The sequence below is a fragment of the Podarcis filfolensis genome (genome assembly GCF_964270895.1).
Source record: "Podarcis filfolensis genome assembly, chromosome: 9".
Lineage (NCBI taxonomy): Eukaryota > Metazoa > Chordata > Lepidosauria > Squamata > Lacertidae > Podarcis > Podarcis filfolensis.
In genome coordinates, this window is record NC_139610.1 from 2,739,343 (window position 1) to 2,758,180 (window position 18,838).

Sequence of the window (18,838 nt, forward strand, 5' to 3'; positions counted from 1 at the left end):
CTGTCTGTCATCTGCATATTGGTGACATCGCTGCCTAAACCTCTGGTTGGCTTTGTTTAGATGCTGAAGAGCATGATGGATCATTGATAAGATGGGACCCTTATCCATGAAGAGACCATGAGGTGGAAGTCACCCAGCACCACCTGAGACCAACTAACAAGGAAGGATGGGAGTCACTGTCATTCTGTACCACCTAGGCTGGACAGGTGGGGACATAATGGTCCCCACCCTAGTCCCCCCCCCACATCATCCACCAGGGTCTGTGGCAAGTCTGTTTTCACCCAAAAGCCAGGTCAGAATGTGGTTTGGAATGAATCTTAATAAGAAACCATTCATCATATTCAATAAGTAATACGAGTGATTTTCCTACTGTGTTTCAGGGAAGCTTATCAGGTACAGTGGTACCGCGGGTTAAGAACTTAATTCGTTCTGGAGGTCCGTTCTTAACCTGAAACTGTTCTTAACCTGATGTGCCACTTTAGCAAATGGGGCCTCCCACTGCCAGCATGTGATTTCTGTTCTCATCCTGAAGCAAAGTTCTTAACCTGAGGTACTATTTCTGGGTTAGCGGAGTCTGTAACCCGAAGCATCTGTAACCTGAGGTACCACTATATTCCTCCATGTGAAGGGTCAGTAATGATGGACTTAATGAAAGGCAGCTTTAGTTCTGCTTTAGTTTTGAAATGCAGAGAGGTCTCTTGGGAGATAACCACAGTCTGCTTTCCACTCCCATTTAAAGAAACAAAACAGAAACCCAAGTTGCCAGTCTTAACCCTGAAATGATGACTGGGAGGGAGTTTGGACGTGTTTGTGTGCATACGGCGGGGGCAGTAAGACTCACCAGGCTTGGTCAACCTTGTCCCCTGTCCCTCAACGAAAGTGTGCATCCTAAAACATGCATCTGCAATCCCTAATGCAGGGATGGCTAACCTGTGGGCTGGGCTACAACTCCCCTACTCTTGACCGCTGGCCACGCTGGCAAGGCTGCTGGGAGTTGGGAGTCCAGCATCATCTGCAGGGCCACAGAGGTTCCCTGCTGCTACTGAAGAGATGCTGCCAGCCTGGCTGGCCTGTCAGGCAGGCCTTGGGTGGGTGGGGAGCAACCTGGTAGTGGTGCTAAGTATAGCTCCAGCCCATGTGCTCATGCACCGCCATCTTAATGATGCCACCCCTAGACTCACTGTGCAAAGGTCAGGAGTGACTTAATTAAGACAGTGAGTGACACCGAGAGTCTGGGTGCACAGCTGTGTTCTGCAGTGCTGCTCAGCCATCGGTGCTGCCAGCAAAAGGGGAGGCTGCCTGTCTCAGAAAGGGGATGGATGATTCATCAATGATGTGGTTCATCAGCTTGAACTCACACCACAATCTGAATTATGCTGCTCCTGCCCTGGACACGGGGGGGGGGGGGGAGGTGTTGGGAATGGGCTTGGCACAATTAAGATTGCAGAACTGTTAAATTCAAGCGGGTGGCTCAAAATTCTGCTCACTGCTGCTGCCGCTGCCGCTGCCACCATTCTCATGATAGGCAGAAGACCCGCCTGCAAACAAATAAGTGCCCCCCCAAAGAAAAAACTTGGAGTCCAGATTGTCCACAGAAGACAAACTGTTGGGGGTAAAAAATTCCCTGGGGGTTCCACTCCACTTAAATTATACTTCTAGAGAAAACTGTTATGTTGGTCACATCTGTTTAAACACAATAAAAATAGCATTTAAACTATTTGTGGCATACTTCTTGGTTGTTTTTGGAGTAAGATAGAGCCAATTTCCACACACATAGCTGAATGTTAACAGGAGTTCAAATGATATTAGCTAAAACACGAAATAATATGCAGAAAAGCTCACAGATGTGGTGTTGGTCACTATGCAATTACCCTTATTTGGAAATGAAAGGCATACACAGTATTTTATGCAATAGTTTAGTGATACAGACAAGCCCAATCCCACCTGCCAATGACTGAAACTCAAAACCACCACTTTGGTTTGATATTTTTATAGAAGCAATAATACTCTGTTAGAGACAGAAACTCTGGGGGTGAAACTCTCAGGTTCCTTCTGAAGTGAGGTTTTTCTGATGAAAATCCAGCCGGCAGCAAAGAAAAAGGAATCCTTCCGATTTCTAATGCTAGCTTTATATTGGGGTGGGTAGAAATAATATGATGGTGATGTAATTAAACGTTTTTAAAGAAATACGCCCGACTGCCCAAGAGTGGCACGCGTCGTGTGCTGAGGGGGTTGTGGCGGGTAAGAGGTTGGGGGGCTCAGGGAGAACAATCACAGCCAGGCTAAAATCTTGAACTTCATTATTTCAGTTTCTCAGTTTCGTCTCGGGAAAACTTAAAAAACTGGTCCAGCCTTTCCCAGCTGGGGGGTTCGTTCTAAGCTGTTTATCTCTATGAGCCCAAACTTTGCTGCCAGGGCGAAAGATGGCTCCCTGCGCGACTTCAGCAGCCCAACTTAATCGCCGCCGCCGAGTAGAAAGACACAGAGATAAGAAAATAGAGAAACGCATACAAGGGACTGAAGGCAGAGCTTTTTGGTTCCTTTCGCCCTCTCCCTTGTAAAAAAATAAAAAAGAGAGAGAGGGGCATATACACATACCCAGGATTTTAAACACACAATTGTGACTGAATCGCAACGCGCCCTCTCCAAAGCAAAAGGCAGCAGCAAAAAGAAGCCAGGCTTTCTCGGGTGAAAAAATGTGTGGGGTTTTAAAAAAGTTGTAAAGCTTTTTTTTAAATGCCAATACAGCTTCTTATCTCAATATTGCGTGGTTTGTAAACAGTGCAATTCAGAGGAGCTCGGGAAATGTCGCCTGCAGAGCAACCCGCCTGAGACGCCTCTCAGCTGGAAACAACGGCGAGTCTGGCGGCTCCTTAAAGGCGGAAAGGGATCCATTGCGGCAGCCCGAGCTGGGGAGACCGCGCTCCGCTTTCCATCAAGTGCTGCGTCCCGAGTGGCAGCTCTAAAGCAGCGGACGACGTGGCGCTGAGCGCGAGCCGAGCTGGAAGGGGGGTGGTCTGCCGAATGGGTGCAGTTCTGTCTGTCTGTCTGTCTGGAACATCTCCCCGAGGCGGGGAAAAGATCTTTAAAGAACCCGGGAGTTGGCGACTTATGCGACTCTACCCCTTGATAAGTCTACGCCGCGAGGCGGCCGAACCTCCCCCCCCCCCCCGCCCAGAAATCCAAGATGGCGCCCTCGGCGGGTCGTGACTGCGCAATATGGCCGGCCTGGTTGCGTAAGAGTGCGCCAGGGGTTAAGATGGCGCCCGCCAGGGCTTCGGCGAACGTGATAGGCCGCGTCCCCTCGCCCGCGCCGCTGCCCCAATCAAAGGCGGCGCTGGAAGCGCGCGGGGCTGCCGGCCGCCTTCCCTCCCTCCCTCCCTCCCTCCGGCTCCGCGTCCCAGAGTCGCGAGGATGGCGGCGGCGGCGGCGGCGGCGGCGCCCGAGGTGGAGTACGAGTCGGTGCTGTGCGTGAAGCCCGACATCAGCGTCTACAGGATCCCGCCGAGGGCCTCGAACCGGGGATACAGGCAGGAGAGGCGGGCCGGGGCCGGGCGGGAGGGGGAGGCGGGCCGCGAAATGCTCCCCTCGGGCACACGCGTCTGAGGGCGCACGGGTTCACACGCGGCTCTTTCCCCGCGGAGCTGAGGGTCAGGCGCCCTCCCTGGCAGGGGGTGGTTGTTCTGGTCGGCATTCATTCAGCGCACCTGTCCGCCTATTTATCTGTATCTATATGAGACATACAGAGAGAGAGAGAGTTATTACCCAGTGGGAACGAGGAGACGGCGATTAGAGCTTGCAGGGTGGCTGAGGTTGGAATTCATTTGAGGGTTTTTATTTTATTTTTAAAAAACACACTTTAATTTTCCTCCTCATTTTACGTTAATAGCAACCATGACAGTAGGAGCAGCAACTGCACAGCGTTCTCTGCAGACTTCTCTAAGTGGCAGTGGTCCATTTACTCAGGGAGTAAATGGCGACCCAATGCAACTTCTGGGGGAGCCTCTTACGTAAGGCGGTCGTGATCCATTTCTTCTCGCCTGCACCTGCTGTCCTTAGTACTCCGCCTCTGCCTCCCTTGCTAAACCTTCCTTGGAGATGTAGCGGCCTTTTTTTGTTCCTCTGATCCTCTGCCCGCGTTCCACACTTTACATGCCCTGCTTTTAAATGACGCTTAACTCATTCTTTTAATGACACCAGAGAGGCTGACATTAAAATAGTGTGCATTTATATAAATGCATTTATATTTTTTAAAGACCTGTAAAATCAGTAAACATTAAAATCAGACAAACACATTGTTATTAATGTTTTTAAATTGAAAGGCCTGTCGTAGATCAATCTGGGGTTGAATTCTTCCCAGTTCAGGAGAAGCTCTGCTGCATGGATTTCCCTTGGTTTGCCCCTCACCAGCCTTCATCTGACAGGCAACCTTTCCTCTGTTGCGTTTCCCCCCCTTGTAGGAGCGCAAAAGGGAGTTGTGTGACATCTGCTGGGTCTCTGTGTGTGTCATTCCCACAGGGATGTTAAAATGGAGAGCGTCGCTTCCTCAGACTTGCTGCTCCACTGTTCAGTGTTTAGCTGCACAGGTGGATTTCTGCTGGTGTTGGCTTCTGGAACATCATTTTCTTCTGTAATCCTCTCTTCCCTTCTCTTTCCCCTTCCCCCATCTCTGTTCCTTTGCAGTACGTGTGTTCTCTGAGTCATCCTATCCCGGTTCTCATTAGTGACAAATCCACTCTTCCCCTTTTCCTCTTGTCACTAACAGTCACAAAGGGAGCTGGATTATCTTCCAGATTGTGCATCAGCGCTGACCACGCTGGTTAGATGAGCAGAGAGGAAGGGAATGTGGATAACTGCTAAGCAATTACACTTGTTTTTCTGCTGACATCTCCCTGCGTAGGCACACGCTGTTAGTTTAAAATGGTTTGGAGCCCAGTTACTTGTTCAAGGAACAGAACAATCAGAGGAGTCATTGATTTCCATTAGCGTGGCTTCCATTAGGCTCTGCATCTCCCCAAATTCAGGGCTGAAATGCCTCTGGAATGAATCCCATAGTAGAAGTTCAGAATCAGGAACTGTGAATCCTCCAGGGTAATTGGGGGAAAATAAAAGCGAGTCATGTTAGTAGTATTCTCAAGGATATGCCATTTACTGATATAGACCAGGATGTAAATACATTTGGGGCCAGGATAGCTAACTGTCTGTACTGTTACCCACTCTGCACTTACTCTTACATGCAATTCCCAGTTATTTCAATGGCGCTCGCTCACAATTACTTACGCTACTTCTTAATTACATTATAGCTGTGTTTATTTCCTGGGCCTTTTCTTTCAATATACAGTACTCTTTTTCTGCACAAAACTGGAGAGGTCAGTGTTCTGTTTCTGATCCCCAGTACTTTTTTTATTTGCAGATTTATAAACAGCTTCACGGTCAAAACCTACCAAAGCAGTGTTCAATAAGTTAAAATACAAATAATATATATCCACTAAATGAAAAGCAATGAAAACATTTCAATGACTGGATCACACTTCAAAATAAAACATTGTTTAGTTGATTACATTTTGGTTGGTATCACTTTCAAACATCATCCCTGCCCCTACCCACAGTCCTTGCCTTTCCAGTGGTCTAAAACTCAGATACCCTTTAGGATCCCATCTCTAACACTGATATATTTGTAAAAAAATTTTTTTGGGGGGACACACAAATGTATTACTGATTTTAAATCTCATAGATATATCAAATACCCAATTCTAAATGCCAGGTTATATACATTTTCATGATCAGTAAAGAAAGTTGAGTTTTCACCAGAAAGTGAGAATTGCACATTTGCACTATTTCCAAAAAGTTCCACCCCTCTGCTGTTGCTTGTAAAAGTTTTGAAGTCTGCATCTGCCTACTGAGCCAATTTCACAACCTCCTCAGGAAACCCTGAGCATCCAGATGATAAGGAATCCTGCCTGGTCACACAGGAGAATATGCTAGCTGATGTTTCTTTTTTGAAAGCTGTTGCCTACAGAAGAACCTTGTTAGATTTGAAAGCTTTTCAAAGGTCAGCTCAGCAGTTGAGCATTTTTTCAATGCTTTTGAGGACTGACTGTTTAAGATGAGTCTGGTGGGTGGCTCAGTTCCTCTTCAGATGTCACAGACTCCTGGAAGTGGTTTGAAAGTGTGTATTCAGAGAAATTTTTCTGGGAAGGCCACAGTTGTATCTGTGAAGAGACTGTTTCACACTGTCTCACATGTTTAGGGAAGTTTTTAATATTTGATATTTTATCGTGTTTTTAATATTCTGTTGGGAGCCGCCCAGAGTGGCTGGGGAAACCCAGCCAGATGGATGGGGTAGTTTAAACAACAACAACAACAACTTCGGATTCTCTGTAGATTTGTCTCTGGGACATATTGACCTCATTATGTGGAAAAAATACTGTTAAAATGTAGGTAGGTAAAAGGTAAAGGACCCCTGGATGGTTAAATCCATTCAAAGGTGACTATGTCATGTGGTGCTCATCTCGCTTCAGGCCGAAGGATCTGGTGTTTGTCCACAGACAGCTTTCTGGGTCATGTGGCCAGCATGACTAAACCACTTCTGGCGCAACGCAACACTGTGACAGAAGCCAGAGTGCACAGAAATGCCGTTTATCTTCCCGCCGCAGCAGTAACTATTTATCTACTTGCACTGGTATGCTTTCGAACTGCTAGGCTGGCAGAAGCTGGGACAGAGCAGTGGGAGCTCACCACTGTAAAGCAGATTCAAACCTCCAACCCTCCGATCGGCAAGCCCACGAGGCTCAGTGGTTTAGACCACAGCGCCACCACTTCGCTGTTAAAATGTACAGCCCAACCCAAGTAGCTCATGATCAAAATACCAATAAAACATCAAAGCATGCCAATACGCTCTTAATACCTCTTAGATCTAGAAGGGTGAGCCTACAGGAATTCCACATAATTGATGTCGCCATACAGAAGGACCCCATGCGGGACCTCCTCCACCTTTTCTCTATAGATAGAACGTGTTGTATGGCCACCTTTGATCTTGGCAGGTGTGGGCTCATGTGAGTCATGGTGGTCCCACAGATAAATATCAGTGAGTTGGATTAGCCAGAGAGATGCTAGCCTGGCCCACTGAGATGCTAGTCGCCCGCTGAGTGGGGATCTGAGGTTAGTCGCAACACTTTCTTGTGATACTTCTTCACATAGCGCATAGTTAAACTATGGCACTCGCTCCCACAGAAGGCAGTCACTGCCACTAGCTTGGGTGGCTTTAAAAGAGGATGAAGGAGTGGGCTGTCTCTGGCTCCTGGCCAGGATGGCTCTGCTCTGCCTCCACAGTTGGAGGCAGCAATGATTCTGAGTCCCAGTTGCTGGAAACCACTGCAGGGGAGAGGACTCCTCTTGTGCCCACTTGCTGGCTTTGCACGGGCAACTGTTCAGCCGCTGTGAGTACGTGCTGCTGGCTCTTCCTATGTCCTTATGATAGTATCATCTTTCCACAAGGTGTTTCCCCTTCTTTGTTTCTGTCTACATTCCACTTTGAGCAGGCAAGGTCGGTCTCCTTTTCCTTTTGTGCTACACGTAGCTTTTAGTTCCTGTATAAACGTTGTGTTGGTGATGGTGCAGTTAGTTCCTATTGAAATAAGAGTAGCCTCAAACAACGTCTAATAAAAATCAGAATAGCTTTCATCCTAATTATGAATTCTGTTCAGCAGCAGGCTGAGAAGCAGGATAATATTGATGGTGAAGGAACAAGGTGGGATACTCCGTGGCCGCATTCTGTCCTGGAGCATCTAAAGACAAAAATGCTGCTTGTGAGTTAGCGCCTTGTGCCCTTGGCCGCAAGGGAGGTTAAGCTAAATCTGCCGTGACCCAGGATTGTGGTGAAATCAGCAGGGGAAGCCCACAGGGCGTGGGCGGCTGGCGGGGGTTTCTTCTCAGCGAATATCTCCCTGTTTGTTTACCCTGCAGGGCTTCTGACTGGAAACTGGACCAGCCGGACTGGACAGGACGCCTCCGCATTACCTCTAAAGGCAAAGTTGCATATATAAAACTAGAGGACAAAGTTTCAGGTGAGGAAATCACAGGGTGGGCATTATGTAGTCCTGAAGTCGTGGTTGCCCAGGTTCTGTACTCTGGTTGGGGTGGATTCAAATACTTCTCAGACTTCTTTGTCATGAGACTGCTCCGCTTAATTTCTGTCAGTGTGTACATATCCAGTTCAGCGTCATTTTCCTTTGTCTTCACTCCTGTAGGTGATATTGCCCTGCATGGTTTTTTATGTAGCGCCTCACTTGGTGTTGCTTCAGATTAGTTCTGCTCTTAAAGATGTTGTGGGGAATACAGACAGTCAACTTGCCACATGATTAGTGTGGGGAGGTTTGCCTACATACTAAATCTGTGGAAAAGTGTGTCAATACATAACGGCTCTGTGGTTGCTGGTTGCACTTCTCCAAATTTTGCAGAGCAGCTTTCTAGCCAAGTAATGTGTACAAAAATGCATATACCAGGGAAAAGTATACATAGGAATGCATTCATTGGCTAAAGTTTATTCGGCGTGTGTGTGTGATTGCTTTGCAACAATGTGTACGTTAGACAGAATTACATACGGGAAGGCGATATTACTGATAGTGTGTTTTCATCAAAACATGTTCCCTTCTCCTTGGAGGAGTTACCTTTGTCTTATGAAAATTTTCTGGCCTAAATTTTTGTTGCTGCTTATCACTCTGTTCTGTTGTATTCCCCCCCCCCCCAGCCTCTGTGGCAGTGTTGGGGAACCTTTGAGCCCTCTAAATATGCTGATCTACAAGATCCATCTGCCTTGGCAAGCCTTAGCCTGGCCAGTAGCCAGGGCAGATGAGAATTGTAGTTCACCTGGAGAGCCAAAGGTTCTCCACGCCTGCCCTGTGGTGTTAAGCCCTCTGTTGTATGTTAATTTAGATTATCCATGGGGCTTTTGTATCCTTAGCTGTGCTAGTTATGATTGCAGTGTGCACACTTGGGCATATTACAATTGTAACCAAAACAGATGTAAGTGAAACAAACAGAGATGATGATCAGCTACAGGCTAAGTGATAGTCAACTCAGTCTTACTCAGAGTGGACCCATTAACATGAATCCACATGGCTAAGCTGGGTTTATTAATTTCAGTTGGTCTGCTCTGAGGAAAACCTACTTGACTGTCACCCAAAAGCAAGATCAGTCATTAACATCCATATCTTGGCACAGTTTTTATGCACAATTGTATCACTTTGTTACTCATGTTAAATCAGAGTTGAAGAAGATGCCATTAGAATCCATGTTGTAATTCAAGGTGGCAGAGAATGTAGCATTTTTCTCAAATATGTAACGTTTTTTATTGTTTGCAAATTGTTGATGAACATCAAGGTACCGCACCAGTTCAGGTATGCCAGGAATTGTTTCTTGAAAATGAGATACTGCAAGCATTAAAGCTCTGACTTAAGCAAAATCTACATGTGTTGATTTTCATAATCATTTTGAGAGTGAAGTACCGTATTTTTCCATGTATAAGACCCTTTTTTCTGAAATTTTTTAGTGATAAATTGGGGGTTGTTTTATACAGCTCAGTAGCTCAGCTCAACAACTGTTTTTGCAATTTGCCAAAAATAGCTCAACAACTTAATTTTTTTATTTCCTCATTTTAGGCTCCCAAAAATAGCGGTCGTCTTATACATGGGGGCGTGTTATACATGGAAAAATATAGTATATTAACCAAGCAAATGGTGAACCCATGATACTAGAAGACTATTAGTAAATGGGCTTACTGAAATGCACACACTGAGCAGAATTAAAATTTATTTGCAATATATAATTTGTGAGCTAAGGTTTAGCAGTAAAAGCTAGTGTAACTGGTGTTGGATAGATTATGATTTGAAAGCAAACTCAAAATGTTTGGAAGTTTTCAGATACTGTGTGACTGACAATGCAGCAATTTACTGTGTTGTACTCTTTGATTTTTATGAAAATGATAAAGACTGCTTCATGGTGTTTGATGCTGAATAAGTTGGTTGTTCCTTTGAACAAAGAATATAGTGTCTCTAGTTTGCTTGTAGTGATAAATCTGTTTGGGTCTTGAAAGTGGTCTCTTCTTCTGTATCCTTAGGGGAGCTTTTTGCTCAGGCTCCAATAGATCAATATCCTGGCATTGCTGTGGAGACTGTGACTGATTCCAGTCGGTACTTTGTCATCCGGATTCAGGATGGGAATGGTGAGAGAATTAAGGGTTTATTACTCCTTAATTGAACTGTGGTGTGGCTGAATGATGAAGTAGTTCTTGGGAGTAGGAGCACAACAATCTGCTGCCCCCCTACAACAGTTCTACATCACCCTGACCATTGACTGGAGCTTATAGGAGTTATGCTCCAATAGCACCTGGAGGGCACCAGGTTGGCAAGTCCTGAGCTACTGTATAGGGCCCAACAAACCTAGGCCTAAGGCTCCCTTCTGTTCTGTTGCCACCTAGGAAGCATGATCCAAAATGACTATTCTTACAATCATAGAATTGTAGAGTTGGAAGGGACCCTGAGGGTCATCTAGTCCAACCCCCTGCAATGCAGGAATCTCAGCTAAAGCATCCATAACAGACGATCACCCAAATTCTGCTTTAAAACCTCCAAAGAAGGAGAGTCCGCAACCTTCTGAGGAAGTCCATTCCACTGTCAAAGAGCTCTTACCATCAGAAAATTATTCCTGATGTTTGGTCAGAATCTCCTTTCTTTTAACTTGAAGCCATTGGTTCGGGTCCTCCCCTCCAGAGCAGGAGAAAACAAGCATGCTGCATCTTCCATGTGACATTATTTAGATATTTGAAGATGGCTCTCATCGCCTCTCAAGCTCCTCTTACAATGCCCAGCTCCCTCAACCGTTCTTCATAAGACCCCCAATCATCTTGGTCACCCTCCTCTGCAAATGTTTTAGCTTGTCAATATCCTTCTTAAATTGTGGAGCCCAAAACTGGACACAGTATTCCAGTTGTGGTTTGAACAAGGCAGGAAAGAGTGGCACTGTTACCTCCCTTGATCTGGACAGTATACTTCTGTTGATACAGCCTAGAATAGCATTAGCTTTTTTTGCTGCTCCATCACACTTTTGATGCATTATGCTTGTGGTCTACTAAGACCCTCTAGATTCTTCTCACATGTAGTACCGGCAAGCTAGGTGTCCCTCTTATATTTGTACAGATGTTAATTCCTTGCTACATGGAGAACCCTCAAATTTGTCTGTGTTGAAATTCTCTGGCTTAATATATTAAGGCTGTAAATTGAGGCATGATAAAAGGGATCCCATTGAAAGGAGAACTTAGCAAAAGGCAGCCTGTAGCTTCAAATATATTTGCAAATGCTGGTGATGTGTTGCTGTGCCCCCTCATGCCTGATTCTCCCAAGACAGTCTAGTAGCAAGGATGAGTGGTCTGAACCTTTGTCCTCATCCCTTCTGCTGACTGGTTTCTCCACCTCCCTTGTCAGGGCGAAGCGCTTTCATTGGCATTGGCTTTGGAGACCGGGGAGATGCGTTTGACTTCAATGTTTCCTTGCAGGATCACTTCAAGTAAGTTTTCCGCTGTGCCCTGGGACTTTGATTCTCTGGTAACTTCTTTCCCACTGAACATTTGAGTCCTGAGGACTGGTCCATCCAGTTTGTTATTGTCTACTGCATTGTTTCTCAGCCTTGGCTCCCCAGATGTTCTTGAGTGACAATCATCATCCTTGACTGGCTAGGAATGATGGGAGTTTTAGTCCAACAATATCTAGGGACCCAAGATTGAGAGATTCTGGTCTACTGTGACTTGCAGCACAGTCCCCTTCAAGGATTTAGGGCAGAGAGACTCTTTTCCAGCCCTCCATTTTAACCAGAGATGCCAAGACTTGCATACAGTTGTCACATTTAAAGCATGTGATCTGCTACTGAGTTGTGGCCTTGGCCCTGGGATACTGTAGAGAGTCACACTTCAAGAAGGACACTTTCCTTCTTGGAAAGCTAAGTAGGAGCTAACAGAAAGTGTCGAAGCTGCTGAGCACCAGTAGAACATTTGATGGTACCTTTTCTGCCGCCTTGTTGCTTTTCAGATTGCCTAATATCCTCTATTGAGACTACCCTTTAAGACTGGTGGAATCTTCAGTAGCATAAAATTTAGCTACCCATTTGAGGTGGGTCCCCAGGAATATATTAAACTAAACTATTGCTGATCCTGCCATGGCTTCTGGTGTGCTGCAGGGCCCAGTTCAGGTCACTGAATAACTTGGCCCTTTTATATTTGCTGGAGCATCTTCTCTCATACAGACCTTCTGATCTCAGCCCCTACAGTCTTTAGGAAATAAGATACTTTACTTGGTCCTTCCAGAAGCACCTTCCCTGGGCAGGCTCAGTCAGACGCCTCATTATCTATCAACAATATACTAGTAGCAGAACTTTGCTTTGCCTCTTGACACTCTTGTATCCTGATTAAAAATTCAGACGCCATTCAGACGAATGTATTAGTTGAGGTTGTTAGGATTAGCTGGCTTCTTTAGCATGAAGAACTTGTAAAGTGTACAGCTTAGAATGTTGGACCTGAAAGTGGGCTTAACCCAAGCATAGGATTGTGTGGATTAAACAAAGCAAACTTAAGTAAACCATCCCTGTACTCTTTTGGGGGGGGGGGGGAAATGTGATGCAGACGTCTGTAAAATAGGAACATATTTGAAGGAGTGGCAAGTACTCATGGGGCAGGAAACCAAAGTGCCAGAGTACTTACTAGAGAATCCTTGTTGGGCTTTTCCTTGCAATCATTTTTCCTCATCTCTGCAATTAATCTTTCCTCCTCTTTTGTTAATTTGTTTGTCTTTGTTGCCCACTCCACAATGTAGGTGGGTGAAACAAGAGACGGAAATCTCCAAGGAGTCCCAGGAAATTGACAGCCGTCCCAAGCTTGACCTAGGGTTTAAGGAAGGACAGACAATTAAATTGAACATTGGGGTGAGGATCTCATAGGTCTTATTTCTTGACGTGCTCTGGTAAGCTGCTGCTAGTGTGAGTTGTGTGCCTTGATACTGTCTCTCTCTTCACAGAACATGCCAACGAAGAAAAGTGGGTCAGCCAAGCCACGTCCAGCTGGGTCAGGGGGACTAAGCCTGCTCCCGCCACCTCCTGGGGGCAAAATTGTACCTCCTCCCGTGCCACCTCCTTCCTCAACTGCTATTTCCAATCATGTTACACCGCCGCCGGTGCTGAAATCCAGCAATGTGGGCAACGCAGGTAACTGCCACATAGTTTGTAAAGGTGCATGTAGCAAGCACATTTCCTCACCTGGCCGTATCATACAAATACACGTTCCAAGAAGCCAGAATTGGTTGTAACTCCCTGCTGTGTGTACAGTCGGTGGCAGATGCAAGATTGCTATCAAATAACATGGGTCACAGATCTAGGATATGGGTAGGTCTGGGTCTCTGGAGTGGAGAGTAGTCATTTCTACAAAGTGTCCTTTTAAAAAGCCATATCCAACAGAGCTAATGTGGAAGAAAGATGCTGGTTTATATTCGGGGAAGGGGGGGAGACCCAGTGAATGGTCTGAATGCACTTAGTGCAATACTGTGTCTTAATCAAAGCAGATATTGTAAGCTGTTTGGATGGAAGACTGCTCGGGAACCAGGACGTAAACTACTTTGAGAGTGTAGTAAATGATTTTTTTTAAAAAGGTGTGTAATTGTGTGACTCTTAAAATTCCTGCCGCCTTATGGAAATTTCACTACTCCATAGTGTCCTCTCTGATTTCTGCTTGGAATATCTGTCCTTTGGAGGTAATCGTAGGAAGGCCCTTTACGCCAATGTTTATGTAGCTCAATATTGTCTCTGCTGATTGACAATGATTTTTCTTGGGTCCAAGCAGGGGCCTTTCCTAGTCCTACCTGAGAATCAACGCCACTGAGCTACAGCTCCTAGATAGATGCAGTTGCAGTTTCTCTGAATACCTTGCTCCTTACATCATCACCAGCTACTGAGGGCCAAGAGACTTGATCTATGGGATGTTGGATCATCATGTAAAAGCTGGAGAAAAGCAAACCTTCTATATGCACCAGGAAATGAGAGGCAAAGCCTTGTCTGGCTGCTAGCAGATGTTGTCCCCCTTCACAGTGGTGCACTGTTCCTGTGTGCCTTTTTAGATGTTGCCCCAAGAAGTGACAGTATTTTTCCTCATAATAGCAATGCTAGATTCCCCCCCCCCCCAAACAAATTGCCAACCAAAGTGTTGTTAGGTTGGGTGTGTGTGGTTATTGCTCTTTCTCCACTCAGGTTACTGAGAATTGAGGCAATTTACATTCCCATATATGGCCCTCATCAGGAGCTAGGAAAAAGACCACAATAGGAGTCCTGTGCAGGTTCTTTTATAGAAGTTTAATAAATAAGCATTACCCTCTTTTGACTCCCAGATATCCTGCTAGACTTCGATTTAACACCTCCTGTTTCAAAGGTGCCTGCACCTGCTGTGGTCCCAGCCACCACAGACCTCTGGGGAGACTTCAACACTGCGTCCAGGTAACCCTTGTGAAAACGGGGGGGGGGGGGGAATTAGCCCAGGGAGATCATGAGAGGTGCACATGCCAGAGATGGGTTACAAGGCAACTGAAGGACACTTCTGGAAGTGTTAAAGCCAGATCTACTTGCTCTGATATATATTTAACAAACACTGGCAAGCAATCCAGCTTCTAAAAAAATCTTAAGTAGAAACTGTAGAGCTTTAATAAACAATAAGGCAATTTCACTGCTTCCTAGACTAAGAGACAACCAGGTCAGCTAACTAACCAGCCTCCTCCCTTTGGGCACATGGGTGCTACAGGTTTCTGTTGGAATTTAATGGATGGCATTCAACTAAGTTTTACTCAGAGTAGACCCATATAAATTAGTGGCCTTAGCCCTGTCCATTCATTTCAGTGGGACTGCTTGGAGTAAAACTCAATTGGATACCACTGTATGCCTCTTCCTAAAGCAGCCTGGACCTAGGAATGCAACTTTGCCTCCTCCTTTGCCAACCATTCCCTTGGATTGGAGCAGCTGCTGAGGGAGAGGCAGAAGTCGAGGGGGGGGCAGAGCCCTGGAGGCCAGAGCAGCCCCTTGAACCAGCACCAGAGGCTGCCACTTTCCTCATTAACACTGCTCTTCCTTTCTTCTCCCCAGCACAGTTCCCAGCCAATCGCCCCAGGCACCCAATTGGGTCCAATTCTGAAAGAATCTGAGTTGGTGACGTAGGAATGGACCAATGACAGAGACTCAAGGCGCCTGAAGTGGCAGGGGAGTGAGCTGATGTCCTTGGCTCTTCAGTCAAAACTTGACTTCTGGACAATCTTCCTCTTTTTGTTAATGTTTCCCATTTGCATTGATTTGTTCAGTTTTTCTCTCGTGCAACAGAACTGCAGAGGCGTGCTCTGTGGTCACTTCAGAAGAGTGGAGGCCCTGACTGGCTTCTATAAATAATACCTGCCTGCTTAGTGGCTGCCTCTTTGAGGGAGAATTAAGCTGACACTGTGTGAAATGGGAGAAGATTGCACAGACTTGGCTTTTCTAGGTAGGCTCGGTTCCCCTTTTCTTCTCCCAGCTTCCACAGCAGCAGCAGTGACCTTAGCTGGGGCAGGTTGATTTGCAGGCTGACTGCTAATCACCCTAACCGTGTAACTGACACTAATTTGTACATTTCAACCAAGAAGGAAAAGAAAAGCCATTCTTGAAGAAGCCACCCTGGAGTTACCTGGGACAGGCTGCTTTGTCGTAGCATCTTTATGATGGAATTAATGTAATCCTTCCTCAAATGTTCCTTCTCCCGTCAAATCTGTAGTAGGGGAGGGATGACGGGGTTCTGTGCAAACCTGCCTGTGTTGCAGCCCTGCCGTTAGGGTCCCACAAATCCCTCAACTCCCCTCCCCCCACCCCAAAGCACTAAAGACAGTTGGCGTCTTTAAAACTGGAAATGTGTGGAAACGGCGCTAGCATGGCAAGGCTTTCTCCTGTTTCCATCCTTACTGGGAACAAGAGCAGAGCTGCCTGCTCACCAGTTGGTAGGAGGAGGAGGAGCTCGGTGTCTTCTGGAAATCCTGTCCCTGGGCAAGGCAGCTCGGTGCCGATTCTCACTCAAGTTTGGTGGAACTTCTGCACTTTCATTGTGTTGGTTAATGTGAAAGAAGTCTAGGCACTTAACCCATAGTTTGTTGCCAATGGCAGGCTGCTGTCACCAGATTGGCCAAAGCAGCAGAGGGGTCTCTGCACAGACTTCCAAAAAATGAATTTCAGGTTCTGAAATTGTACTTTTTGGCCAGTGTGATTTACCTTGTTATATCGTGATAGTCTCTTCCCCAGCAAATATTAGTGGATCATGAAGTTATCTTGGGCAGAGTCTCTTCCTCGCTGCACATCCTGTACAAAGCTCCTTATTTTGTAGTTCCTTTTGTCCCACCAGCTACTTTGGTGGCTGTGCAGCCCCCTCCCTTCACTCTATTGGCTGGAAATAACTTTTAAAGCACCTGCTTTGCTTGACCTTCTAGCAGCAAGATGCACTTCATTACCGAACACTAGATTTGTAAGTTTCACAGTGGTTTCTTCTTGTTCTGCCAATAGGCAGTAGTCACTGTCCTGTAATATCAGCTAGAGGCTTTGTATGTAGACACAATTGGTGTCCTCTGTGACCCTGTGGTTTGGTGCTTCTAGGTGGGCGTAGTTGAATCGGGGAACTTCTGAACAAGTATCCTGATGTTTTCTCCTTTGATCATGTCCTTGCAAACTCTTTTCTGAATTCTTTGATACCAGAATAGCTTACAGAAATTCTGATAGTTAGTAATTGAGAAGCAAAGTCTTCTAAGGAGTTTTGTAAAGTTGTATGCACATCTTGTCTCTGATTTCTAGCTACTTCACTTGTGGGATTTGGGGGATGGAGGTCTGCTTTTTAAGGCTTTCCATTCATTAAATACCCAGATATTCATCTCGCTCACTGAGACACACCCGAAGCTTATCTGCTTCTTCAGCTTTCTCTTGTATCACTGCTGGTTATAAACTGTTTTCAAGTTCCTTTCCTTGTGCTATCATATAAGCCAGCCGAAGAATTCTCGAATTTGGCCGAATATTCCATATCTGTAGCAGGTCTTATCATTTCAGTAACTCTGTTCAGACCTCAAGTATTTGGTAATATCTTGAAGAGACTAATCAGGAGCCTCTCCCTCCATTGTTTTTTTTTAAGTTGTTATTATCAAGATAATATACTATGTATTGGCAGAAACTGAAGTAACATTTCATCTATATGTATATAAAGCATAAGATGTACTGGTTCAATATTAGCAATTAAAATCAAGGATAAAATTGGGGGTGGCTGTGTTTTTGGTGTGTGTGTGTGTAAAGTGATGTATTAGTAAATCAAGTGATACTAATACATGCCTGGTACCCTCTTAAGAATTCATGTGTCTCCCTGTGGTGAAACAGTCTCTCTTGGTTCTTCAGTGAGTAGGCAAATGAAGAAGGACCTCAAATGAGGATCTCAAGGCCTGGGTCCGTTCATTTGGATAGAGGAGACCCTTAAAAGTATTGTGGTCCTGAACCATTTAAGTCTTTATAGGTCAAAACCAGTATTTTGAATTGGGACTGGAAACTGGCAGCCAGTGCAGTCCCACCAGAATCAGTGTAATGTGCTCAAACCATCTTTCCCTGATGAGCAGCCTGGCTGCTGAATTCTGCAATAACATGTTCATCATCTGTGCACCGTTGAGTTTCAAAGTCTCTCTTTTCTTGCTCTACACCAAAATTCAGCGGGCCACTGAATTCTGCACCAGCTGTAGTTTCAGAACCATCTTCAAAGGCACCCTTACATATAATGCATTGCAGTAATATAAGAGATTAAAAGGTAAAGGACCCCGTTGGTTAAATCCAGTCGCAGAGGACTCGGGTTGCGGCGCTCATCTCGCTTTACAGGCAGAGGGTGCCGCCGTTTGTCCACAGACAGCTTTCCAGGTCATGTGGCCAGCAGGACTGAGCCGCTTCTGGCGAACCAGAGCAGCGCACGGAAACGCCGTTTACCTTCCCGCCGGAGCAGTACCTATTTAGCTACTTGCACTTTCTGGCGTGCTTTTGAACTGCTAGGTTGGCAGCAGCTGGGACTGAGCAACGGGAGCTCACCCCGTTGCGGGGATTCGAACCACCAACCTTTTGATCAGCAAGCCCAAGAGGCTCAGTGGTTTAGACCACAGCGCCACCCGCGTCCCTTAATCTAAAGAGATTACCAGTACATTGGGGACAGTAGTTGGGCTATCTCTGTCCAGATAGGGGCACAGCTCAGTCACCAGCTAAAGCTGATGGAAGGTGCTCCAGGCCACCAAGGCCAGCTGAGCCTCAAGCGACAGCAAAGGCTCCAGAAGTGCCACCGAGCTGTGTACCCACTTTTTCAGAGGGAGTATAAGACCATCAAGAGCAAACTCTCACCACCTTACCCATAGCAAGGGCTGCAGGTAAGCTTTCCCGGTTGGCGGTGTCTGCCAAGACCTTCAAGATGAGCTCTTTATTCTCTCAACTCCTTATTTATGGAGGAGGAAGGATTGTCAGATGAATTTGCCTGTAGTAATGGTAAGCGCAGAGAGGGGGAGAGAAGGAAAATGATAGAGAAGAGTTTAAAACATTAATCTGTATGCTATGTTGAGTTGGATGGATTCTCAATCTGAAATGGCAGGAGGTTAAAGCATTCTTCAGGTGTTGCTATGCAGTGCATGGGAAACTTGCAGTTGGGGGGGGGTGAGTGCTGGTTCTGCCCGTGTAGCCATCCCACTCGTGACAGTGTGAAGCAGTGCACCTCTTGTGAGGCTTCTCTCACATCCTGTAA

At 46.0% G+C, this 18,838-nt stretch overlaps 1 protein-coding gene and 1 long non-coding RNA gene across 3 annotated transcripts in view; both read left to right on the forward strand.

The window, feature by feature from the left end:
- Nucleotides 1-18,838, forward strand: part of LOC310770353 — a 571,729-nt gene that overhangs the window by 28,892 nt on the left and 523,999 nt on the right. The window lies entirely within an intron of this gene.
- Nucleotides 3,250-17,331, forward strand: NECAP1 (NECAP endocytosis associated 1). 2 transcript variants are annotated; one of them, XM_083630773.1, is made up of 8 exons: nt 3,250-3,530; nt 7,966-8,066; nt 10,118-10,222; nt 11,481-11,562; nt 12,861-12,969; nt 13,062-13,248; nt 14,421-14,526; nt 15,171-17,331. In XM_083630773.1, exons 1-8 carry the CDS (start codon nt 3,415-3,417, stop codon nt 15,235-15,237), a joined length of 873 nt encoding a protein of 290 aa, XP_083486899.1. In that variant the 5' UTR covers nt 3,250-3,414; the 3' UTR covers nt 15,238-17,331. The 2 variants fall into 2 exon arrangements, with proteins under 2 accessions (XP_083486899.1, XP_083486900.1); XM_083630774.1 differs by having other exon boundaries at nt 3,262-3,530; nt 15,166-17,331.